Consider the following 26,411-nt stretch of genomic DNA (forward strand, 5'->3'; position numbering starts at 1 on the left):
ACACACAAAGAAAAGACTAGACAAGCGCTGTATGACAATTGAAACTTCATTAGAATTGAAATCTGACACATATAGTACGAACAACTGCAAAAAAAGACAGCGCTTGTCTCATCTTTCTTTTCCTGTGTCGTCGTTTACTGCGCGCAGCAACCATGGTTAAGATTGCAACTCTCCCAATGCTTGTACAGCTACCCGTAATGCTTTTTTAAAAAGAATTTACCTTACTGTATTACACAATCATGTCTCGGTTGTTCTTCATTGCTTTTACGGGTATACTTGAAGTGATATCGACTATGGCCCAACACGAGAGTACTCAGCGCAGGGACCAACATTTTTACATGTACCAAACCAGGGACAAGGACAAGTTGTCGAAACGGTTTCGGGCTGAGGCATTTCCGTTGTTCGCCATTGTCCACCATTGACATACTTCTAGAATGGCCAAGCGGGCTTGCTTGGTAACTTCCAAATTGCAACTGATCTTGTGACTGGTCTGCACAGTTTAAAGTGGACCGTGTTTGGCGTTCGTAAGCCAAATGCTTCCACCATTCATGCTCACTTTTGAATTGTCGCATTTGCTATTCACTCCCTGCTGACCCAGCATGTGTGGATTCACGTATGTGTTGAGATGTCTGTATGCTTCTATGGCTTCTTATGTGCAACCTGTGCTTCTTACTTGCACGCACTGCAGGAAGCCAACCACCAGAGAGAAGTCCAGCGACTGGAGGCCGAGCTGCAGGCAGCAAAGAACCAGCTGCAGCGTCTTCAGGTGAGCAAAGGGACTTGGATATTTTGAGGTTTAATGGGGCACCAAAGAGAAACGCTGAATCAGTTTTACAGTGGCAAAGTATTCTTTCAAATTTCTATTTTCTCCGATTACACGGTAACAAAATCACTTGTTATATTGAAATCGTAATGAAATTTGGCATCATGCTGGCAGCTCTGCGCTGAACACATGCTGTTCTCTTTGGCTTTTCAGTTTGTGGGTAATAAGGAAATACGTTGCTCTTTTGCATCTTTTTTTCCCTGTGTTATTTTGTCTGCTTCATGCGAAAGACCGTCTGTAATGGCTAGTTCGTTGAGGTTAAACTTTCCGTATTTGCAAATTTTATAGGGTGCAGACATCCTGGCTGCATGTTTCAATTGCTGGGTACTTGCGGCTGCCTTGTCTACATGTTTTGCACATGTACAGGCTTTAACCATTTGTTGTTTAGTTATACATTCGGCTTTCGATAATTCGACCCTGACGGGACCTACGAAATTGATTCAATTATCCGTCAGGTCGAATTAACCAAGATGCATAAAAATACGCCAGAACACACCGCTGACTCATTTGGCAGTATTTGCCCGATTCTAACACTTCCCCAAATCAAACGCGCGCCTACTTTCTATGTGTCAAAAGTATTGAACTAACGTAGAAATGACATAAATCACCTAAATAAAGTAGAAATATAATGCGAACCCAATTTTTTAGCAAGAAACATTGTTGCACAATGGCGGCCGGATTCCTGAAGTCAGCTTCGCCATTAGATTTCTTTAAAGTCAGTTTAGCCGCAATACATCGTTGTTATGCAGCAAAGCATGCTAAGGTGGTTTTTGGTTTCGTGTCCGACTACATTGCGCAGGCAATTTCTGGCCCAATTTACTTTAAAAAAAAAGGTGCACTTTATAATCGGGTAAATACAGTAATCAGACATTGTGAGCTTATGGTTATTGCTTGAAAATCTTCCTAGGGCAGGCCAAAAATATGTGTTTTCAACGAGAGATGTGTGCTCAGTGCATCCACTGTCTCCTAAGGTCACCCGAGACAGACGGTGCCACTAAAGGGGTCGCAGTTGGGGTCACCATAGGGGTCACGCGCATGCATGGTGACAGGTCAAGTTCAAGTTATTCAGTGAAGACCAATTTTAGCATCGAAATAACTAAAGCTTGGGCCTATAGAAATGCATGGGCGCTGGCCGGGACCTTCGGCCGGCCAGCACTGTACTGCAGTACCACCTGCAATGCCAATATTCGCTACTCTGGCCACTTACATTATACATTTGATTTTGAATAACCTTTGAACTTTTATCTCTTGATTTGCTCCCAGGAAGAACAAGAGGAGCGGATCGGCAGCCTGCGAGAACTGTACCAGCAGAAGCTGTCCCAGGGATTGGAGGTTGTCGACGCCGAGGCTGTGCGGCAGCGCTGTCGGCCCGAGATGGAGCAGCTCAAGGTATTGCCACAAGTTACTGTCTACATTACACGGGTTACATGACAAATGTGAATTACTGCTTTGTTAAGGCATGATGTTTCTTATTTAATGGATCACTGTGTAGATTGCAAAAAAAAAAACTGCAGATTGAACATTTTTTTTTTTATTTGAGGCCGTATGTCTAGACTTTGTGGTAATACACATTTTTATTTTGTTCTTCTGTCTCCCATAAACTTTTGTGAATTACTGACTGTACGTCATCTGAGGGCTCATGACATCCGAGTGTGTCATTCCGTAGGTATGCCGCAGGCTGTTATCCACAATTTGAGACATAAAAAAATATGATGACAACAGTAATTATGATCACTAGTCATGCCATTCATGTGGGAACAAGAGAGCAGTGAGAGTTCCTTCCATCCTTTCCTCTGTTAGTAGCAAAATAAACCTATGAACTTGCATGTTGTTTGCTTGTGTGGTACGGCCTCGCATCTCCCTGCATTGGCCGACATGTGGTGTCCACCTCCGAGAGGTGGACATCTCTGCGATAGCTTTGCACGCCAACCTGTGGAGCTCCTATTCAGCAAGTGTTGTGTTGATGCTGCTGGGCTGTGTTCAGCACATGTAATTTAAAATTTCTATGTCATTTTAATTTATTTATTGAGTGTAATTATACCTTTTATCACTTATTTGCCTGTGCAGCAGGGACCAGTATGAAAGGAAACACCCGATGTGCATCCGAGACCTCAAATAGTCACTAGTTTTTGCACTGAAGCGTGGAATGTACAAAAGAGCATGTTCTAAAGCACGAGCTACTTAGGAAGTGCCAGTGAGTAAGGTCTAATTGCAGTAAATGACAGCTGAGCACTAATTGGGCTAGTTGTTCCCTTTCGTATTCGTGCACCCTGTAACTGCGTGTATTCCTGAATATGCCATGTGCTTCCTTGTATGTCTCTTGTTGAGTTGATTGATTACTGTGTAGTGGTGTCACATTCATCACGTGGGCCAAATCTGTCTGCTCATTACTTTCACTGACTTCTGGCACCCTTTGGCCACATTTGGCTCTCATGGCACCAAGCACCACATGATCGTTGTGGTGCTTGGTTACTGCCTATGTTAAACAAAGTGTTTTCTTCGTGTCTCTCATCATCACGTGTCTTGATTTGGCTCTCGTGGCACGAAGCACCACATGATGTGATCATTGTCGCCCCCGTCTGCTGAGTGGCTAATTTAGGGCCATAACTTACTGAGTATAAGCAGTACCTGGCTGATCTACGTCAAATTAACAACAATGCAAGCAGCCAGCGTACCTTTGCACTGAGGGCCTTGATCAATTACTGGCCTGTGTTAAACAAAGCATTTTCACTCTCTCTCTCTCTCTTTCATCGTCGCATTGTCTTCCTCTCGTGCAGCGCCTTTGTGAGAAGGGCTTGGCGGCATTGGAGGCCTCGCACGGACGCCTCGTGGCCCAGCTCCAGGAGCGGCACCAGGCCGAGATCGAACGGCTGCGTGCCGAGCGAGACCGTGCGCTGGCCGAGGAGACCAAGGCAACTCTGGCCGGTGAGTCTCTGCATAGCGGTTCAGCTGAATTGGCCAGGAGGAAGTGAAATGATACTAGCGCGAACAGAAGCTCAACGAGAGCTCATCATTTGTGTCCCGTCATAGCCCTCGTCCACCCTCTAAATGTTTCCGTGAAGGTGATAATGAGACCTGAGCGCTCCGGTTTGGAGCGCGGTGGTCTGAATGAACTGGGCGAATGTTTCACGAGCTGTCCGTTTCGCGCAGCCAAATGTGAAGTGCGCCTCGAGTGCTTTCTGGAATGCTTGGAAACGGACCATTCGAATGCACCATAAGGACACGATAGTGGCTTGGGAAGGATTCACATTTTCCCACTGCTTTTATTGGCCAGTGTTTGAGCATATAAATCTTTTTGGTTTCATGCCATTGCCCCCTTTTTTTTTTTAATCATTTCCTAGCCTGTTTAGTGGTAGCGTTATTGCTTGGAAGACGTGCTGCTGAGACTTGTGCGCGCCTTGTTTTGTGTTGCAGCTCTCAACGCAATGCAGAGAGCTCATCAAGAGGAGCTACACAGGGAGATCTCCAACTTCAAGGAGGACTACGCGCAGCAGATGCGCCACGGCCGGGACACCGAATGCCTCCAGAGGGAGCACCAGTGCGTTGCTTGAGCCTTTGTTGCCTTTTTCGAATCGGATATTGAATCAAAGCAAGAAAAAAGAGAAGCTGAATATCAAATCAAATATTGAGTATGCGAAAATTTCTCACAAAATGTAATGTTTACAAATTTCGTGCAAGAAAAGACGGGGCTGCGCATGCTTGAGAGCCTCCTAAAATTGCATAACAAGAATGTGACAAGCTGTCAGTAACTTGGATGCATAGAAATCGAGATATGCAGTGCCGTCTACTATTATCAAAGGATACTTAATGTACAGTGCAGACAAGCGCAATTGATAAGTGAGAAAAGAGGGTCTGTTCAACTGTAATTGGTAGCCAAATACTGAATGGGCGTAACCTTTATAAGTGGACTGTGCATGTAGAAGTCGAACTCGGCCTGTACCCGTCAACTCTCTCTCTGCGGCCGCAGGGAGGAGCGGGAGCACATCAAGCAGGAGATCCTGTCCCTGTCGGAGAAGTATTCGCTCAAGTGCCTCGAGAAGGCATCGCTCGAGGAGCGGCTGCAGCGAGCTGGACAGCAGTTGCAGGAGGCCAACTACCAGGTGAGGGCCTGGCCTTTTTTTCTTTAAAAGGACAGATAGATGGTGGGCACGTTGGTGGGACTAGTAGCCGATTTACGCTACGGTACAAGATGAACACAATAAGGAACAGGCAGGATAAGTACTGTTGCATTGGTATTTGTTAACCGCACGTGCACATTCAAGGCGACTTTCTTGGAGAAAGGGAAGTCGTTGACTGACGAAGAGTAGTGTGGCGCTCTTGTTGTGTTTATGACCGAGGTTCTCGAAGGTTCGTCAGCAGGAGGGGGCGGACTGTGAATGTTTGAGAGGCAGCACTCCAGAGATGCTACTCTAACTAGCGATGAAGTTAGAAAAGCCTTGCAAGATGTGTCCCGGGGAAAAGTGGTAGATGAAGATGGAATAGCAGTCGATTTAATCAAAGGTGGAGGAGATATCATGCTTGAAAAGCTCGCGGCCCTTTATACGCAGTGCCTCACGCCTTCAAGTGTACCAGAGAGCTGGAAGAACGCCAACATTATACTAATCCATAAGAAGGGAGATGTAAAAGAATTGAAGAATTATAGACCCATTAACTTGCTTTCAGTATTGTATAAAATATTCACCAAGATAATGTCCAATAGAATCAGGGCAACACTTGACTTCAGTCAACCAAGAGCATGGCAGTAATTAACCGTGTTTCTCAATTGAAATGGAGAATTAAAATTGGAGGACGCTTAAGCTTCGCCTTTAAGAGTGGAACGCGATAGCATTCAAAGATCCCCGACTGCTTCTCACACTTCCCGGCAACTGCAGCTTATGTAACCGTAATGTGTACAGGGAAACACTGGCGGCGAACGCCATGCACGAAGGCGAGCTTTCTGGTGGAAACGCGACCTCTTGTGGGGGGCCGATCCCGGAGGCAGTGCACAGCCGCGCCAGAAAAAATTACATAGTTTTCATGTTTCTGTGATTCTTTCGCACATTTAATATTGCAATCTGAGAAGATTTAACATAAAAGGTACGTGCTGTTGATGTTTTGTTTCATGACATTTGTTTGTGGGCTGTCATTATCAAAATTCCGAGGAATAACTTTGTCAGGAATGTAAGACAAGGTATGAGCAACTTTAGTGAAAGAATGGTGTGGCAGTATAACCCGGATATACCACATGTCATATATCAAGGCGCGGCATATACATATGCCAAAATATAATTTTATCTAACGGACAAGGCCGCCGACACCGGAGTTTCTGCGACATGGGGCCCCTAACGCTGTCGCGTTAATAAAGGGCAATGAAAGTGGAAGCAAAGACAACTTGCCGCCGGAAGAAGTCGGTTCGTGATCCCTAGGTACGCTTTCCTCCTCACAGGTGCTGGACCTACTGGCCAGAAACAAGCAGCTGGCATCACACTTGGGCCTTCAGATCCTTCAGCGTGAGCAGGCCGTCCCTTCGGACAACTCGCCTGAGGCCCTCGAGGTAACATTGCATGACTGCCTGTGGTGGATTGCATTGGCTTCCCGTGTCCCACGTGCTCTTTGTACATTTTTGTCTCGTGCAGTTGACCTTTTGGTAAATGGGCATTCGTTGCTGCTTATACATTATTGTTGTGAATTTGAAGATGAAAGAAATTGTACAGAAACCAAGATACACAAAAGAGTTGCATTGCTGAACACTACTAGTAGTCTTTCTGTGTAACTCAACTGTTGCTCCCTGTGTTTTTTTTTTTTTTCATGCAGAAGTTGCTGCAGCTGCGTGACAGCCAACTTGTGCAGCAGCGTGAGGAGAATGCGCAGATACTGCACTCCCTGCAGCTTGCCAAGACGGTTAGTCTGACTTTTATCTTTGGCTTACTTTCTTTTTCAAACGCAGTCACAGTATGTGATCCTTGCCTATACCTGCATTTTCTTGAATGTACTGCGTTTGTCAGAAGTGTGGGGGGCTATGTTGCTTACAACCTTCAGGCTGACTAAAGCCTTAATAAAACTTGTTGTTGGGCTAGTTGGTACATTCTTCATACAACGATAGGACGCAACACATCAAGGAAAAATTACAGGTGAAAGGAATTTCCTTTCACCTGTAATTTTTCCTTGATGTGTTGCGTCCTATCGTTGTATGATGACTAAAGCCTGTTTAAGAGAGTCCCTGTGGTATGCCATAAGTTCCAGTGCCCTGGGCTATGGAAATAACTCTACTCTTCAGAGGTTTGGAGTGCTGGAATTGCCACGGGAACCGCACCACACAGCTGAATGACATGTGGTAAAAGTGCGGAGTAACCCATATACTTTCGACGGTGACTGCACCTCTTGCTGTGTCGGTGCTAAGCTCCCTGTATGTCTTTTTGTCTTTCTACGATAGATTGCCCACTCCTGTAATAGCCCTTTCCATAGAGGTGCAGTATGTATAAATAGTAATATTGAGAAAGATGAAATACCGTATTTACTCGCATAATGATGGCACTTTTTTTCTCAAAAAATTTATGCAAAGTTGGGAGTGCATTCATTATGCAGGGTTAAATTTAGGGTGATTTTTTTTTTCTGCGGCCACCTCTAAAAGTAGGAAACACGTGGTACGATTCAGCGTGCTGATACAGCGTCCGACGTGCCGGAACGGCAGCCGGATCCAAGGCATTTTCTCGTGCCATAGCGCCAGATCGGACGCCTCTAATGCACAGGCATGCGATCCGGCACTACAGCACTGCAAAACGCTTCGGTTCCAGTGTGTCGAACACTGTATAAGACACCTAATTGTACCATGTTTCCTACTTTAGTGGCACGCTGGGTATCCGATCCAGAGCTACAGCACAGCAGAATGCCTCGGTTCCGGCACGTCAGATGCCGTTATGGATGCTGAATCGTACCGTGTCTCTTACTTCGCGGCAGCAAGTTCAGGGTGCGATCATTATGTGAGGAAAAGAAGAAAACTCACTTTTTGATTGAAAGACTGGAGGTGTATTCATTACATGAGTACATTCATTATGCGAGTAAGTACGGTACAACTTGGCAAAGTGGTGGTTGGGCTAGTTGGTTGTTGTGCATGCTGAAACAAGGAATCAAATTGCATGAATGAAATGCAGTTGCATCAGTGTTGCATCTGTGTTACTCTTCTCAAAAGTACTTAAATTCATTTCATCAGGAAGCAGAAGTTTCATCGCAGTTCCTCTTGAATCTTTGTGTTGTTTTTGCACTTAATTGCATTTTCTTTTTATGTTTACTCCATGCCTTGTTTATTTGTTATAGTGTACGTGTAATGCATTTGCAGTATTATTAATGTATTGTATCATTGTTGACATCGATATGTTGTATCAATGTATTGCAGCAGAGTCCAGCTATCACTCTATTGTTGTCAAATTCAGCTGTCACTATCACTGTAAAGCCCAGCTATTGCTGTATTTTTATCAAGGTCAGATATATTGTAGAGCCCAGCTGTTGCTATGTTATCGAGGTCGGCTATCGATGTATTGTAGATCCTGGCTGTTGATGTATCACTATATGTCGGCTCTCGCAGTATCATTTTAAAGCCCAGCTATTGCTGTATTGTTATCAAAGTCAGACATCCTTATCATTGCAGAGCCCAGCTGTTGCTGTGTTATCGAGGTCAGCTATCGATGTATTGTTGTAGATCCTGGCTGTTGCTGTATAAAAAGAAAATGAGAAAAGAGCTAGTCGAGATGCTGTCGCAGAATGAAGCTTGCCCATCTGATCTCGCTTTTATCGCTTCATCTGTCGTGCAGAAGATAAACCAGCTCAACAGCCAGTGCCAGCAGCTGAGCAGCAGCCTGCGTGCAGAGCGCAGTGCCCACCAGGCCGAGGCACAGCGTCTGCAGGCACGCCTCGAGGGTCTGGTCGCCCCTTCTGGTGCGTACTGTATTTTCACACATACTACCACTTACACCCGGCGTATTTACTGTATCTTCATGCATCACTCCTGCATCAGTCATATTTACTGTACCTACTACACATGTCGCATTTACTGTGTCTTCACACATACTACCTACATCTGCCTCGATGGCTAGCACTAGGTCGTGGGTTCAACTCCCGGCCTCGTCGGCCACTTGGCTGTTGTGGCAGAATGCAAATACACTCGTGTTTTGGGATTCAGGTTATTAAAGAACTCTGGGCACTTAATTAAGTTAACCCCCATATCTGATAGCTTGTGTGTTTTGCTTCGTTAAATGCCATATGTAGAATACCACCTACTTCCACACTCTTAAAAAAAGAAGGGATTCTTTAAATCTGTATTCACGTGTGCAGATGAGGGAGTGGCATCCCAGTCCATGTCCCAGCAGTGTCGGCCCGTGCCGGAGCGTCGTTCCTCCCTAGTGATCCGGAAGCAGGCCCAGGCTCCAATGGCCAAAGGTAAGCACATACAATTATTTATGGAATCTGTATAGATTTTGTTTAATTTCTGCAAGAAATGTACAGAAAACATATTGAAATATTGGACTGCGTACGAAATGTTTCAGTACGGCAGAGTCATTATTCCGTAATAATGAGGCCTATTACTAAGAAAAAAGTATCATGCACACACGATTCTAACACAGCCCCCCACTCTGTGAGATTAAAAAATAATGTGCAGCCACCTCGAACATACAACCACTTTTTCTAACAAGAAAAATAGTGCCGTGCTTCTGACTTTCACTTTCAGAGAAAAACGAAACGTTTCTTTCACAGAAGAAAAGTTTGTTCACTCTGAATGTCAATCACTGCCTCCATCAGACAGCTCGTGGTTAATGTCGACAAACCACAGGATGTTGTCTTGTGCCATCCATTTGGTTTGATAATTTGCATTTCTTGAAACTCTGGAATCATCACGAATGGAATTGTGGCTCATGCCTTAATTGACTAACCCCTTTGCCAGTTCGTCCACCAGCACATGCTTTTCTCCGGAGTGCTAAAAACATGATGGGGGGTCTATTGCTGCTAGCTTAGCTAGTGAATATGCTTTTATTTTAATGAAAGCCGTGTGCTGTCATCGCTAACATACTCGACAACATTAGGCTGTTTCTAATGTCGTCAAGGCAGTTTTGGTTTCGCATTGTAAGGTGCGAGCAATTCTTGGACCCATATTTTTGAAAAAAAGTGCATGTCCGAATCAGGTGAATACATTTAGTAGCCAAGAAGTGCAGGAAGATTTTATTTCGTTGCCACCTTACTGAAAGTCATGGTATTGGGATGGTAAGGCCACCATCATGGTGTCATTGTTTTTCAGAGCAGATAAGCATATGTACAGTGGACTCTTTCAAGCCACTTGTACACGTGTTCGTTCATGCCTGGTTGTGAGCATGTATGCGCATCTGTGACATCACAGTTGTACGAGTGTGATGTCACAAATAGAGCAGTGCTACCGTCAGCTTCGGTGCTGGCAAAAACGATTACATCTACGAAAAACATTTTCTGTCTGCTTTTTCTTTTGCCACTTTGGAACTTTTCAGTTTATCTAAAGTTGGCTATTGTGTTCTCCTTTTACATTCCTCTCATGTCCGTGTTTTCTACCTCTTACTACAGTAGAACCACATTCCCCGTTTGTATGTTTTCCAGCGTATAATGTTGCTAAAGTCTGGTCCTAGCAAAATGCTCATAGAAACCTATGTATTAGAATCCCCTTTGATACGCTGTCATTCCCGCAATGTCTCCGCGTAATAGCATTGCGATTTTGTGATATAATATAAGAAAATATCAAGTGTGCCATCTATAACATAAAAAATCACAAAAGAAGATTGTCAACCACGCTAAACACCCTATGTTCGCGCACTTCCGACCGCTACCAACGTATGTTTTGAGACTCCATGGTCTAGACGGGTGTCGTCTTGGCAGAAATTTTAGAAATTTCGGACACCTTACAGCGCACTGCTCGATATTCGGACTTCGCCTGCACAACCACTTGGAAATTTGGACACAGAAACTAGCAAAAATAGCGCTCTTCTGGTTTTAATACATCATCGGCATGGTCGTTGGCCATGTCTCTGAATCCTCCTCGAAACCGAAACTAAGAGACGCCTAGTCGATCCTGTAGTCGCCAAACGCATCCAAACTGCAGGTCAAGCCAAGTCAAGCCGCTAAGTGTTCAAAAGGTTGCATCGGCTACTTTTGCTGTTCGAGCTCCGCGCCTCTAGCGTTTCTTCATTTGCGTGTTAAATAGCAACACATTCCCGAGCGACTTCTTCAAGCAGTTTCAAGTGGCACCAGATCCACCCTCGATTCGACGTCAGCCCCGGCGAGGGCGGTGATTACTTGAGTGAAGCGCCGAACAATGACTGTTGCAAGAAACCTGCGGTCATTCGGCTATCGCAACTCACTTCGGTTATGCTGCCAGGGGAGGGAAGATTTGGTGCATGCATTGACTGAGCTTTCGTCTATCTGTAGCGACTGCATGACATTGTTCGCAATACAAACTGACCAGGTTGCAGGCAGGCAGCAATGGGTTGACCAACTAGGGCCATATTCTCGGGCAATCACTTTCGAGGACACTACTATGCGGATGTGCTGACAAGCGACAGTGATCTTGGCACTGTGATAGGACATCTTCGGCGCTGTGCCAAAAAGGCTGCTGCTCGTAGATGCGGATGCGTTTATCAATAGTCACACAAAATCTTGCGAAAGTGAACGTAACCCCGAAAGCGGTAATACGAGAATACGACACACCTTTTTTTGCCAAGTTTGATAGTTGACTGTCGATTTTCACGACCTTTAGATGGCCCCTGTCAAGTCTGAATTAGCCTGCTGCCATGCATAGGGTCTTTTTTGGTTTTAATATTAACTTACTTAACTGCCCGTTATCATGATCTTTAGCAGCATGTTCGCGTAATACGTTTCCCTGGTGCTAAGTTTTTCTCTCAGCAGTCCCGTGGAAAATGTATTAGAGGGTTCTACTGTATTCAAACTCATGTCGTCATTTTCCTTCCATGATGCCCTTGTCTTGTGGTGCTTTTTATTCCAAGTTTATAAACCTTACCAACTCACTCAGCAGGGACAGATATTAGTGCCCGCCTATGTGTACAAACGTGCGGCCAGTGTACAGGTTCTTCACTATGTCGTTTTTTTGCTCGCTTTCAGGTGACTCCCACAAGAGTTTCGGTCGTCCCGAAGCGACGACCAGCACCCACAGCAGCTGAAGTGCCGAGACAAATTTCAGCGGCAGCTGTTGGTCATTGTGCCCTCTCCTTCTCTAACGCTCCCCAATCTCTGCTGGTCAGAGAAAAACGTGACTGTACACAGCCTGACTGACAGCACTTAGACAGCTGTCCACAGCCATGCCCAATCCAGATGATGTTCTGTAGTCCCTCTCCCCGTTTGATGTCGCCGTAGGTCATGACATCTGCACGAATCCACATCATGAACTTATCGATAGGAATTGAGCGACTTCAGCACAAAGCAGAATTCGCTTAGTTTTTGTTATAGGACGTTGATTTTTCTTTGTTTTTTACTTCGTTCTAGCCCAAGTGTTCTTCTTTTTCGTCCTTTGCACAATTTTGTTCTGTGTGTTTCAAACGTGCACCCGCTGTTGGCTTGCGTGGGCGACTCACGAATGCACTTCGGTCCAGCGGCACTGCGACTGGTCGGCAGCCAGTTGTGTGCTGCTCTCAGCAACAACGCTCTTTTTATTAAAAGATTTTATTGAAAATTGGGCAAATACTTGCCAAACCCTCTCGCAGCTACGTTAGAGACTAACCAGGCAGTGTAGGAAATGCGTTAGAGGGACACTTACTAGCGCAATTAACAAAGTGCCTTTCTTGTACAAACCAGGCATTACGAAGCCAGGCTGCTCCTTTTTTTTTAGTACATTTTTATTTTCCGTTTTAGGGGAGCCCCAGCTGAAGAGAAAACACAAATCTTATACGTGGTCGAAAACACACTGCCGGCAAGGCATCTACCCTCTGTAGCCATGAAGCGTCGTTTTCGTTTTTAACCTCGGCATTCAGGTGAGCTACAAAGTGTTAGCCGGCTAAACATATTCTATGTCTACACACACACCGACACAAAGCATAGGTAGAAAGAAGAAAAAAAAAGTTATAGAGAGAGTTTTATATATTATAAATATATTTTTACAGATGTTCCTTGTTAACAGAGCCAGTGACGGGGAATGGAAGGACACAGTTTGTGTACATACTGTCGAGAACGCAACATCGTCATCACCAGCAAAGAAAAAAAAAAAAAAGGAAACGCTGACGCGCTGGGCTGTTGGATAGAGCGAGTGTGTTTTTTTGCGAAGGTCTGCTTAGCCAAGACGGGGGCGCGCCGCTTCTCCTGTCGTTTGCCGACGTGCGGGAGGGTGTGCCCCAGAGTTTGGATGTGTTGTTTTGCCGTCCATATAAGTTAGTAGCATAGTAGTGAGCCTTAACATATTTTTTTTTGTATCAAATGTGCACAGTAGTTGCTAGCCGTCGTCATCGCCACCAACAACACCACCGCTGCTAGATGGCGCTTTCCGTCCAGGCAGCCGTGCGAGGTGCGCCGTCGCCGCACCTGACGCGCGCCGTCTCTACTCAGGTCTCCTTCAGAAAAGTTGAAGAATAAAAGAAATAAGCCTCGGCGGCTGCCTCAGGTTTTATGTGGTCTTTTGTAGATGTGCAATACTAAACAAGTCTTGTTTCTCGTGAAATACAATAAAAGATGAACGTGTCTGCACTTTTCCCCGAGTGGTGTTGTGCCTTATTCCAGTGTCGGACGGCAAGTTGTTGCAAGAGCATTCGCCGCAGGGAAAATGAGGCCTGCAGTGAAGAGTGTGAACATCCGAGATGACGGTGGAAACTTTGAAGTTATTGCAAGCCTGAAGCCACTCCAGACAGGCCACATTTGCAACAGTAAAAGCTGTTGCAATGGTGATAGCGGTCGGAACAGTGATAGCTGTTGCAACAGAGATAGCTGTTATAACCATAATAGCCACCAGAAGTGTGAGAAGTCATTTTGAATGTCGTAAAGCTTGAAGCATCTCTTGGTGGCACCGACCACACTTTGGCCAAACTTCACAATTTCAGATCGGCGAAATTCTAATGGCACTCCTTCTCTCCGTTTCCCTCATTGACCATGGCCCATAATGGGAAGCTTGCACAAAATTTCCAGGCCAGCATCGTCAAAAGCCCCCCTCCCTCCTCATGTTAGTCCTTCATTGATCAATACAGAATGTACTAATTCCCGGGTGGAAAAATCTCCAATTCCAGCTGTATTATTGAACCGGAAATTCTGTACAGTTGGACAATTTTACAGCAGGAACAGACCTACAGGTGAAATTCTAGGTCTTTACGCAGCTGGTGGAAACAACTATTTCAGACTGAACAGCCGATTTTATCGCAGCTTCATGCTTCCATGCAGTGCTTCCCCACAGAAGGAAAGAATTGCGAAAAGCCAGTTTTCACAGGGCCACGTGCATACAGGACAAAACCCCAGCAGTAGGAAACGGAGTATATATACACGTTATTTCACCCACGTCACTGCAGGGTATCAAACCGGAAACTCGCATCTGGTTGAACTCCCTGCCTTTCTCTAACGGCGAATAGAAATGTTTACTTTTAGTGCAGCCTTGCGCTCGGCTTGAGGTTGGCTAATTGACCAGACAGTTTAACGTCCTGAATCTTTTCACCGAATGTACCTGCATTTAATAAAATATTACTGAAGGCCCCTCTACGGATGGGCCTTAGGGCCAGTTGTGGCTCCCTGCGAGACCTCACTTGTGAATCTTCATTGCGAGTTTACATGGGCATTCGTTGTGTAGAATGTACATCTCCTACTTTCTCTATCGCAGTGTCAAGGCAAGGCGAAGGAGGAGATAGGAACAGCAACGAAATAGATAATTGGAGGTCATTGGCTTGTGCATGCACCCTCAGCATAAACTGAAATGTGTATAAGAAAAAAAGAAAACTGATCAGAATGCCTGGTGTGTGTGACGTGCAACCACTCTGTAGCCAATTTCTAAGCATGGTGTATTTCTGTCAGTGGATGTCCATAGGACATCAGTGGCACTGGGTTGCGACATCCCTTGTTTGTCCACAGAACCGTCTGTATTGAACTTCGATGTTCGAGCCTTATCAGGACAGCGATCGGATATCCATTAACGTCCTGTGCCAGACTTGGACGTTCGGATCTTTTCCGGATATCCATGGTATATTGGTGCTTCATTGGGTACCCAATTCTCGGCAAAACTTTTGAAGTCCTAAATAAGAATTCCGCTTCCTACAGTCACTAGAATTTACCTTTCTCTCTCAAATGCACCAAATTTCATTAAAATCGGTCCAGGGGTTATGTCGGGGATAGCATTGTTGCGTTGTATATGTATTTGAATAGACGGCATCATAGTTGGGCCTGAGCTAAAGCTTCCTCTTAATTTGGGCTGTAATATTTGCCGCCGATGCGCTCATCGCGATTGCCCGCTGCCTCTTCTGGAAGAGTATGTGGTAGGTTGCTGTGATACGAGTCTGCTTCTCAACAGAGCCCTTCAAGTAAGCCACTGCCACATTCTATGCCTGGTTGTCGTGCGTACACATTAGCTTTAAGGCAACGAGAAACATGGCACGCCTTTTCCTATGCCTTTGCAACAGTCAAAGAAATGCGAATTCTGATTCCTAGTAAACAGCAGTTGAAAGAGCGACACAAGCATTTGTAGGCAAAATGTGTACACAAAGTGCAATAACAACATTTGGAGCGTCCAACATACTACACGGAACAGCAAATGTGACTTTTATCAGAGACACTAAAGAGAAACAGACTAAATTATTTTGTACTGACAAAGCAGTCTTTCAAAAGAAAGCGTATTTTAATTAAATTTGTGCTACCAAGTTGCCGAAGCTCTGGAGCTGATACGTCTGTGTAAAGTCACTGATATAAACACATTTTCTTGCACATTGGCTGTCACGGCACAGTAAAGGTCCTCTAAGCTCCCATTTAGAATGCAATGTAGTCCATCTTTACCGATAAAAAATGAACTAGGCTTGAGCAGACATCATCGAAATCCAGGACTTCATGAAGAGCTGCTACGGGGACTTCGAGGCAACGTCGCCATCAATCTCGTTTTTGCATCTGGCTTGCCTAAGTTTCCTCTCGTTGTAAGGGTGGCTCTTTTTGGTATTGTACAAGGATAACTTGCTGATACAGCTCAACTCTCCCATTATGATAGGTGGGTTTCAACGACGGACCGCAAGATAATGGAGATGAGAGATAAAAGTAAAAAAAAAAAAAGAGCTTTTATTAGAAATCCCCGGCCGAGCCCACACGCAGAGACTGCAGCGTCCTCGACAGAGACGATGGCGCCATCTGGAAGGCTGTCTTTTCTTCCTATACAAGAGAACAAACAAACATTTTTGCAGGTTGCCAATTTACCTGCACAGTGTTCATACATTCTAGCACAAGTTGTCAGCATGGCAGTTTTTAGCGATACCATATTCAGTCGGCTGCTTTCTTGTCTTTCAAGCAACTGCTTTACCAAGCTCTGCGTTGTATCTACAGATAATTTTTCCGCATGTGACGAAGTTAAAAAAAAACTAAAGTTTACCTCAAGGCCAGCTATAACTTTCCTATTTGAAACTACACGAAACAAGTATAACTGTTTTCATTAGGCAACCTTTGAACCAATATGAGAGAAACTTCTTGCAATGAAGAGAAAACATTAAATTCCATTGTGGCTGCCAAAATTAAGGAAACGGGAGTGTCATACTAGATAAAAAAGCACGGTGTGTTAGCTATTGATTCATTGTTAATTTTCGAGAGACCACATTAGCTAAAAGTACTGGATGCTTTAGATTAAAGAAACTCGTTTATTGTGCACGTTTTGCTTGAGAGTCATCCATCTTGGTACTAGACACGACGCAGCTGCCTTGTCGTGAGTGCTCACAGCTGAACCCTAAATGCAGCTCGCGCTGTTGAGTGTGCCATGTCTATTATGTTTGCAGCTACAGTGCAAGATATACAAAGTGTGTTCAAAAAGAAACCGAAATTTTGAAATACCACGCCAACCGGCAGAGGGAGCGCACTGCGGCTACTGAGCACATGTGGCAGCAGGTTTAGACCACAAACTGCCATTTGCCGCGTTTCGCTCTGACCGTTAGTTGGCGAGCTACAGCCGCTGAAGTGAGCACATGAAGAAGCTGTTCTTCGGATTGGTGCCAAAGTGACAATGAAGGAATTGGAAGAACAGCGTGTGTGTGTGAAGTTCTGCTACAAACTTGGGAAAACTTTCACAGAGACATTTCAGTTGCTTAGCCAAGCATACGGGTAGGACTGTACGAGTCGCACGCACTGCTATGATTGGTTCAAGCGTTTTGAAGAAGGAAGAATGTCGGCCGGTGACGATCCCAAGCCTGGACGACCTTCCACATCCACAGATGACGACCACGTCGAAAGAGTTCGAGCTGTGATTCGTGGAAATCGTCGTTTGACTGTTCGAGAAGTCGCTGACGAAGTGGGTATCAGCGTAGGATCACGTCGTGAAATTTTGAGTGACAAACTTGGGATGCGTCGTGTCAGTGCAAAATTCGTGCCGCGTTTGTCGACTGACGAACAGACGCAGACTCGGGTTGAAATCAGCCAGGAACTGCTCGCTGCTGCCAATGACGATGAAAACTTTCTTAAGAACATCATAACAGGCGATGAGACATGGGTTTATGGCTATGATGTTGAAACGAAAGTGCAGTCATCGCAGTGGGTGGCCAAAGGTTCTCCTCTTCCAAAAAAAAGCATGCATGAGTTGGTAAAAAATGAAGGTGATGTTGGTTGTGATTTTTGACTGCAAAGGCATTGTCCATCAGGAATTTGTGCCACATGGTCAGACGGTAAACAAAGAAGTTTACCAAGGAATCCTAGCACGTTTTAGAGATTCTGTGCGCAGTAAGAGGCCTGAATTATGGGACAATCGGGCTTGGATGTTCCATCATGACAATGCCATGGCTCATGCGTTGCTCCTTGTCCACAGCTAGTTAGTGAAACACCACACTCCTGTTGTGGGCCCCGCCCACCATATTCTCCGGATCTAGCCCCAGCACACTTTTTTCTATTCCCCAAGCTGAAAACCACCTTGAAAGGACGTTGTTTCCAAACCGTAGAGGAGATCCAGGACAATGCGAGAAGAAACCTGCGTGCCATTCCAGAAAGTGCGTTCCAGGAGGCTTTCCAAAAATGGAAGAAAAGATGGGAAGAGTGCATTGCCAGTAGAGGGGACTACTTTGAAGGGAACAGCACTTAAAATGTTGTACCATAAGCAGTAAAGGTGTTATAGCAAAAGTTCTGTTTCTTTTTGAACACACCTCTTACACCAGGCGAAAAGAAGACAAGACGGAAGTGTTCTTTTTTAACGGTGTATTTCTTTCGCTGTAGTTGTCACGCCTTGATTACCCAGCATACGGTTATTTGAAGTCTGATATGTTTGATTTGTAAGTGGCAGCAGAAAGATGTCTTTTGGTTGAACCAAGACTTGTGATGAAGATTTAGCTCCACAACGCCAATCACACACCAAGGAAAATTAAATGAACCTGTTCACCGTTATTTATCATATGGAGAGTACATTCGTACAATAGAAAAAAAAAAACTGTTAGAATGTTTCTGAGTAAAAAAATTATTTAGTAGTTGGTTTCCTTAACTATCCACATCTTAAATCTCGCTCCAGGGTGTCAGCAAGGCTACTACAGCCTTTTAGGTAACATTATCATCTTTAAATCTGAATTCTGAGGTATCAAACTTGCCGTACCAAAAGTAATATACATTAGACTTTGTGGGGTTAATTCTGATAAAGCTGCATTTGCACAACCATGACAAGGTTTACACCAAGCCAAGTTCAAGACGAGCCAAACCTTTGACATACTAGCATTCCCATTGTGTCCGAGTACTTGCTAAAAAAAAAAGAAAAGAAAAATACTCCAACAGACAATGGCGTCAGATTTTCTTATAAACAGCAAGCTGGGTGAGTCGGTAGGTTAACATCGGCAAAATCAACAGCGCAAAACGGACGAAGGACAATAGACTCGGGCAATATGAACAAAGCGTGCATACAATTATCGAGTGGTGTGATTTGCTGATGTGCCTTGTATATATTTACAAGCGCCTTGTGCCTTTGTATGCGTGTGCATGTCTCGTCAGTGTAATGAAACATTTACTTGCGAGTCAATGCCCACACTGTCAGAGTCTATTGTCCTTTGTATGTTTCACGCTGTTTGTCTTCGACGATGCCCAACTTTCTTCTGGGCAGTGCCATAAGAAAGCGCACGCTTGACCTAGCCGACGTTCCACCAACCTTGTTCATAATGTCAGTCCTGCAGCCAGCTTGAATCAGCATCTTGGCAACGTCAACTCGCTCCTCTTCGCATGCCAAGTGCCTGAAAAGCAGCGATGCGGTGTTTGGCTTGATCAAGTCTTGCTATTCTGTGGCCACCGTCAATGTTCAGTTGAGCAGCCCTCAAATCAAATGAACTGATAATATTCAAACAAAGGAAGCGTCATCATTATGACCATTAACCACTGTAACTATGATGTCGCACCTGCTCGCTTCAAACCCATGTCTGTTCAAACCACTATCATGGAGATATGAAATGTCGATGGGTGAGTGTAATGTTAAACACCTATTACAAGTAATAGCTTCCAAGACACTAATTTTGCATCACTACGTATCCAGTTGCCAATGGTGGCGAAGGCACCAATAGTTCTGAAGGCCTGCCAGTACACATATTAGGCATATCGATGTTTGTACTGTGACAGAAGACAGCAGGTGTGTACATGTAAATTAAGTAATGCACACTGTGTCTCGTGACAGTGGCCACCCTTGACCACACAACACCGCTGTATTGCGGGGAAGCTGACTTTTGGGAACCGGTATTATGCAATACCTGACCCTTGCCTGCACTTCGAAGCTATCGGCGAGGATGACAAAGGCGAATCCTTTCAATGAAAAACGCGGCAGCGAACGTTGCAGCAGCTAGACCTAGCACTGCTGCAGCGACTACAGCTGCTAGCGGATCTGCGTGCGAGAGCTCTGTTTCGATGCTGCGAGATAATCAAAATGGCGGCAGTAGTGACTTCCATTATTGCCGTTTCGGACCTGTTCAGAAAATCAGACGGCAAAGAGTTTCAGCGTTCGAAATTTGACGTCCTCATACGCAGCCTCTAAGGGGTACGTGACGGTGCCCAGAAGACGGCCAAAAAATTGCGCGTTCAAAAATAATTGGCCATGTATGAAATCCCATCGACGTTGCATGGCGTGGTGAAAGCAGAAATGAAAGAATGCACTCTAGTTAGCCCTAGCTAGTTCCCATTTAATTTAACCTATGCACAGCAGTGATCTCCTGTCAAAAATATTCTGGCAGAACCCATCTGCCAGAATATTTTAATGAATGTCTAAGGCTAAGTTATGCATGCACCTTGTTGAATTTTCATTACATCATCGTTCATTTGACCTGTTGTGCCCAAGACAGCTATCACGGGACAGTGTGCACAGAAGTATGATACAAACAATTCCGTGCTTCTTGTTCACTGTTAGCGTGGCGCCAAAGACAGTTACTCGCTTACCATGCTACAGGCTCAGTGGTCATGGCTTTGTACTGCTGAGCATGAAGCCACATAATTGATTCCGAGCCGTGGCAGACACATTTCAATGCGAACTGAATACAAAAATGCTCTTGCATCAAGCTTTAGGTGTGCGTGTCAAAACCCAAAGGTGGTAAAAACTTGCAGCAGAAGTCATCACAGATGACCTTCAAAGTCAGTGGTAGCTTTCTTACATGACCCTGCTGTCAGTCTCCATGCTACCCCTTGATTCACAGCAAACACTATGCACGCAATCTGATTAGACAAGACTGGTTAGGTAAATTGGTGACAGCATTGAAGATATTTCATATAGCATGCACATCTTGCAGTGAGCGATAATTAGATAACAGTTACCATGCAGTGAAATTGGATATCGCACCACCACATGCTTCCTTCATTGCTCTTCCACTGTTCGCTTACTTACTGTTGTTACCCTCTCAAGTTTTTGCCCTATCCAATTTATTGTGTGAGAGCGCTGCCTTTCCAACCAATTAAAGTGCACGAAGCAGACAAAGAGCTATCCCTTAAAAATGAAGACGGAGAGAGCTCTCCATTATGGCCTACCTCATAGCCACTGTATAGCTTTCAAACTTTAAAATCAGTCAGCCATTCAAAGTCAGTCAATAAATGATTCAACCACTGGAGGGAGGTGTGTGTCACTGCATCAAGGAGTACCATATAGCACACTGCAGCAGTGCAGACTCACAGGGGCGAGTTGCCGGCCTCGTCAGTGCAGTTGATGTCGAGCTGGTTCCGGTAGCCGTCGAGAAAGAGCCGCACGATGGCATTTCTTCCCAGGGACGCAGCCCGGTGCAGCGGGGTGCTACCATACGAGTCTTGGGCATTGATGTTGGCATGGTGCTCCAACAGCAGTCTGGCAACCTGTGCGACAGCAACGTTGACAAGCGTGCCTCGGAAAGTTCCAAACTGGGCTAGTTAGTTTTCGTTCAATACGACAGAGCAGACGACGGGACAAGAACTGTGCGGACAAGACAGATGTGGCCAGTGTATCTGCCCTGTTAGTATATCTCGCGTCCCGTCGTCTTGCCATCTCGGAAAGTTGTTCCCTCACGTAACTGGCTCTGGCGGCACAGCTTTCTTGCAAAGGAAGTTGCTTCAACCACCCTTGGCAACAATGAGGAAAGAAAGATAAACTGCTTTTTTTTTTGTGGAATATTATGCATGCAGCCTGAAATTTAGCTGCACACCGTAAACTTGGTTGTTTCGACATTAGAGTTAAACAATTAACTTCAGGCCGTGTACCTCAGCTGCGAAATATCGTTCTTGTTCTTTTCCACAGCACCTGTGTCACAACTGAAACGAAAAAGATCTCAGCAGGAGCCATCAAAGATGATTGTGAAAGTCAGCGATAGCTTCCCAGTTACCCTTCCATGTTTCTCGTGCAAAGAGGATATGTCCCAGCGCTTGCCCTCCTGCGCCTGTGTGTATGACATCATCGCATGTGCCAACCTATTACGTGCCTCCCTCTCTCTTCCTTCTCACCCTTTATTATGTTGGATCGCTGTCTGCCAACCATAGAGTTTCTCCCAATATTACCTAGGGGGAAATCTGGCGCCACCGTCTATGGGAGTTTCCTAACGGACACTGTGCCATCATGGGAATGACTGTACATGGGTGCGCAAGGCTTGTGCTGGCTGGTGTTCAGCAAGGCTTGGTCTGAAACGTGGATATGGCTGCACAGATAATGCATTCTTAAAATACAATATACATAAAAGGTTTTCATTCACCCGTATTACATTTTTCAACAAAGTTTACTCACCTGCAGTGCATAATCAAGTGAAGCAAAGCAAGCACAGACAAGGAATTGGTGCAAAGCGAGCGCGAACTTTGTCGTCTGTCCTCCAACTTTGGCAGCCTGCCAATACTTCCTACGTTTCATATAATTGTACGTACAAACACAAGTCCTTATGATTTAATATAACGTGTTCATTGTGTAATATTAACGTTAAAAGTGCTTTTTAACATGCTGTTTTAATCGAAAATTAAAGATTTTGGAAGACAGAATAGGTGGTGTCCAAAACCCGACATCTGTGACTGTTTCCAGCTCTCGCAATCGGCTTCCGCTGCATGCAAACAGCAAAAGCATAACCTTCGAGACCTGCATCTGTTTATCCAGAAGGCGCCACTGGGGCGTGGATTAGAACACCACGTAATTGTGCTAGCCAGGTGCGCCTACAAGGTGTCCTAGCTTTCCTAGAACGATGCCAATCCGAAGCCGCCATACCCCAGCATTCCCATGCACACAGCAGCATCGCAGCGCCAGTATTCCTCTAGTAGGTAATATTGTGTGGAAACTCTATGCTGCCAACCACGACAACCAGCGAGAAGTACTAGCTATAAAAGATAGACCAGAAGTTAAAGCAGCAGACTTACCTCGAGGTGATCTTTGGACGCAGCGTAATGCAACGCCGTCTGGCCCATCTGGTTTGCGATGTCCACTTTAGCATTCCTGCTGAGCAGAGCAGACACTATCTCGACGTGACCGACAGACTGATGCGATCATGAGCGGCGTCCAATTGGCCTGCGTGAAAAATAATTAAAAAAAGAAAAAGCTCGGTAATAAGGCCAAACAGTCATGCAATTAACAGATCGGCCAAATACTTGGCTCCCGCTGCCCAGAACTTAAAACACTTGCGCCATGTGGAGTGTATGCACGCACACAAATGCATACACGCAGATACAAACCACAAAGCTCAAGAACTACTCAAGAATCCAAGCTACTATGTCATGGTCGATATGAAAGAGTTGTCTCATTAAACTTTTGGTGGTGTCTGTCCCACACAGTTATTGGAGACTGCGAAGACTGTAATTAACAACTTTCATTCAATGCAAAAAAAAAAACTTCCAAGGACCCTGTTATTGCGAAAAAAAAAAAAAGCTATTAACCTAAAGATTCCAAACGCACCTTACAACCCATCTCATAACATGGTAACCTAACTCCGCAGCTCAACTCCTTAAGAGGAAGCTTTAGCTTGGGCACTCCTATCTAAATACATGGGAAAGGAGAAATCGTTTTTCTTGGCAACCACTGCATCAAATTCACTGAGATTTGTTGAACTTAAAAGAAAAAGTTAAAATCTAGTGACTGTTAGTTGTGAATTTTCAATTTAGGTTGTCAATTTTTTAATAAACATTGGCAATAATCGCAAATTTTGGAAAGAAAAACTATCAAGCTTGTAACTCTGTAATTCGGCAATGAAAAGCGATATTACAATTGTGTAAATTGTACCTAATAGTACATCTAAAATGGACATAATACACAACTCTCAAATAAGCCACTAATATGTGAGTAGAACTTTTGCAAAACCCTTGTAAACAATGTAACAAATTGATGTAAGAGATTAATTAACATATCAAATTTGTCCGCTTTGGATGCTATAACGGTTGCAGTTTGCAGAACTGCGATATCTGTTCTTGTTGTAGAGGTACAAATTTGTAAATCTTGTGCTTCTATTTTTTTTTCCAACTTACCAAGTTTTGAAAATTGCAATTAACGAATTCAGGCCCCTAAATCGAAATTCCACTTCCAACAGTCCACTTGAATTTAACTTTCTCTCTCAAATGCAGCAAATTTAATGAAAAATTGGCCCAGTGGTTATCTCAGATGAGTGTTTCTGCATTTTACATGCATTTGAATACATCGCATCAGAGTTGGGCCCGAGCTAAAGCTTTCCTCTTAAGCAAACAAACTTCCCCCACAAAAGCCCTCCCCTCCCCCCTCATAAAAATGAATGAATGACTAGCAGCAGTAACGGACACGAAATAACAGAATTTTCCCGTGCAGAAAGCGCGCAATCAACAATTTAGAGCAGCTACACAGGTCGACATAAAGGACAACGGGTCCCTGCGCAGATTTCAACTATGTGCCACTGTGAAACACGGGCCATAGAAGCCTTAATGTATGTGTCATACTTTCCTGCGTGTATACACCTCTCATAAACATTAGTCCCTCGACAAGCATCATAGATTGCCTTTCTCATGACACATACAGCCGAAAGCTACAGGCGACGAGGCTGTGCGCGTGTCATGCGCAACTGCTGCAAACAAGCGTCATGTCATCTAGATGTCAACATTGCGTTAGGTCTGCGTGCTTTTTTTCTTTAATGCGTTAACATTAAGAGTGTCAAAGCGGAGAAAAGTGTATGACGTGAAGATTGGCCTGTCAATCAGCGAGGCCAAGTAAGAAGTTTCGTATACATTGCCTCTGATGCCCTCAAAGGGGCCCCGAACCACATTTTATCGAAGTGGAAGAAAAGCATTTGAAGTGAAAATGGGCTATTTCGGAAATACTTCGCCACAAAAAGTACTTCAATGCGTTCAGCACAAGCGGAGTTATTGGCAATCAAACACGGCCTCTGCTGTGCTCCAGCTCCTTCTTCAATGCCTTGCACTGCAAAGGCTACGGCGGAGTCGGGCGTGGACCAGAGCGCTCCGCCTTCGAAATGTGACCGTGGCGCGAAGTTCAAACTTCATTTTGGATGTTAACGTAGACTGCCACTGACTCCCGATTTTGGTGCCTACGATGCGTTTGAGAGAAAGGTGACTTCGCACTCTGGTTGCGAGCTCCATGCACTGCGTACGACAGCAAAACTTCGCCGAGATGTTTACAGCAACGTACGCTATCTGCGGACTGCGTTATTTCAGCAAGCCCGAGCGATGGTTCAGGGCCCCTTTAAGAGGAAGCTTTAGCTCGGGCCCAACTCTGACGCCGCCTATTTAAATACATGAAAAATGCCGAAACACTTTTCTGAGATAACCACTAGGCCGATTTCAATGAAATTTGTTGCATTTGAGAGAGAAAGTTGACTTCTAGTCACTGTTGGCAGCAGAATTTTAATTTAGGGCTTGAATTTCTTAAGAGGACTTTTCAAGAATTGGTAAGATGGAAAAAAATAGAAGCACAAAAGTTTGCAATTCTGCACTGAGAGATAGTGCAGTTCTGTAAACTGCGTCCGTTACAGCATCAAAAGTGGACAAATTAGTTTATCAATTTATACCTTATGTTATTTGTTACATAGTTTACAAGGGTCTTGGAAAAGTCCTACTCGCATATTAGTGGAAATGTGAGAGGCATGTGTAATACACGAAGTTTGTCCGCTAGTAAATGCAATTTACAGAATTGCTAATTTACAGATTGTTATAGTGTCATTTTTCATTGAGTAGTTAGACACTTAGTAGTTTAGTTTTCTGAAGATTTGCGATTTTCAACAATTGTTATAAAAATATTAAAATAAAAAAAATATAAAAAATGAAACATTCGCTACCAACAGTCACTAGATTTTAACCTGTTTCTTTTAAGTTCAACAAAGCTAATCGAATTTGATGCAATGGTTGCCGAGAAAAACGATATACATATTGTGTTGGACGAAAACAACACAACAGTGTACCAGCTTTCGAACTCGGAGGCATCAATGTCCTGTTCTGTCAGGACCGCGCACAATAGAGTCGCCTGGGTTATATCTAAACAAGAATACACTCTACATTAATCTAGCGAGCTAGATGTTAACAATTAATGCACCGGTGAGACATGCTTTGGCTCGCGAATTCTCGTTATAAGATGCGTCCGCGCACTACACACCTCATCGACGCAGTCAACCGGGGACCCTTGCTGCAGAAGAAAGTTGACGATGTCGTTGTGCTTGCCCGAGACGGCCCAGTGCAAGGGTATGCGTCCCGCCTGCGAGGTGAGAAGCGTGAATTTTCGTGACAGCGACGGCAACGACGCTTGCAAGCGAAACGCCGGTAAGGTTATACGCTCCGTCATTCGTGAACGAATGATGGTCCTTTTTCCGAAAGCTGTAATGACTCTGTCATTTCCTTAAAGTCACTTATCCGGTAAGAACACGCCGAGAGCGAGCTTACGAGGTCTTTCTTGGTGAGTATCGTGCGATCGGCGCATAGCTGCTGCTTCAGAGCTTCAAATTTCCCGTCGTACGCCAAGTTACAGATCCAGCTGTCCGACATGTTTGATAACGGGCAGAAAAGGTGGAACGGCTCAACCTGCTGGTCATTC

General features: G+C 44.7%; 2 protein-coding genes across 2 annotated transcripts in view; one reads left to right on the forward strand and one right to left on the reverse strand.

Moving 5' to 3' along the window:
- LOC119453283 (uncharacterized) overlaps positions 1-13,504 on the forward strand; it is a 105,478-nt gene extending 91,974 nt beyond the window's left edge. The window contains 10 exon segments of the mRNA XM_037715311.2: positions 689-766; positions 2,087-2,212; positions 3,601-3,748; positions 4,238-4,361; positions 4,791-4,923; positions 6,249-6,356; positions 6,617-6,703; positions 8,611-8,734; positions 9,131-9,235; positions 11,933-13,504. Coding sequence (XP_037571239.1) covers positions 689-766; positions 2,087-2,212; positions 3,601-3,748; positions 4,238-4,361; positions 4,791-4,923; positions 6,249-6,356; positions 6,617-6,703; positions 8,611-8,734; positions 9,131-9,235; positions 11,933-11,991 — 1,092 coding nt within the window. The 3' untranslated portion in view covers positions 11,992-13,504.
- A 2,534-nt stretch (positions 13,505-16,038) lies between these two features.
- Positions 16,039-26,394, reverse strand: LOC119453284 (26S proteasome non-ATPase regulatory subunit 10-like). The gene is given in 7 exon segments (XM_037715312.2): positions 16,039-16,144; positions 19,092-19,173; positions 21,084-21,259; positions 22,772-22,888; positions 22,890-22,919; positions 25,977-26,075; positions 26,261-26,394. Coding segments are annotated over 7 exon segments (693 nt in total). The 5' UTR covers positions 26,363-26,394; the 3' UTR covers positions 16,039-16,057.
- Positions 26,395-26,411: the final 17 nt, after the last annotated feature.

The sequence above is a fragment of the Dermacentor silvarum genome, chromosome 5 (assembly GCF_013339745.2).
Source record: "Dermacentor silvarum isolate Dsil-2018 chromosome 5, BIME_Dsil_1.4, whole genome shotgun sequence".
NCBI classification, from domain to species: domain Eukaryota; kingdom Metazoa; phylum Arthropoda; class Arachnida; order Ixodida; family Ixodidae; genus Dermacentor; species Dermacentor silvarum.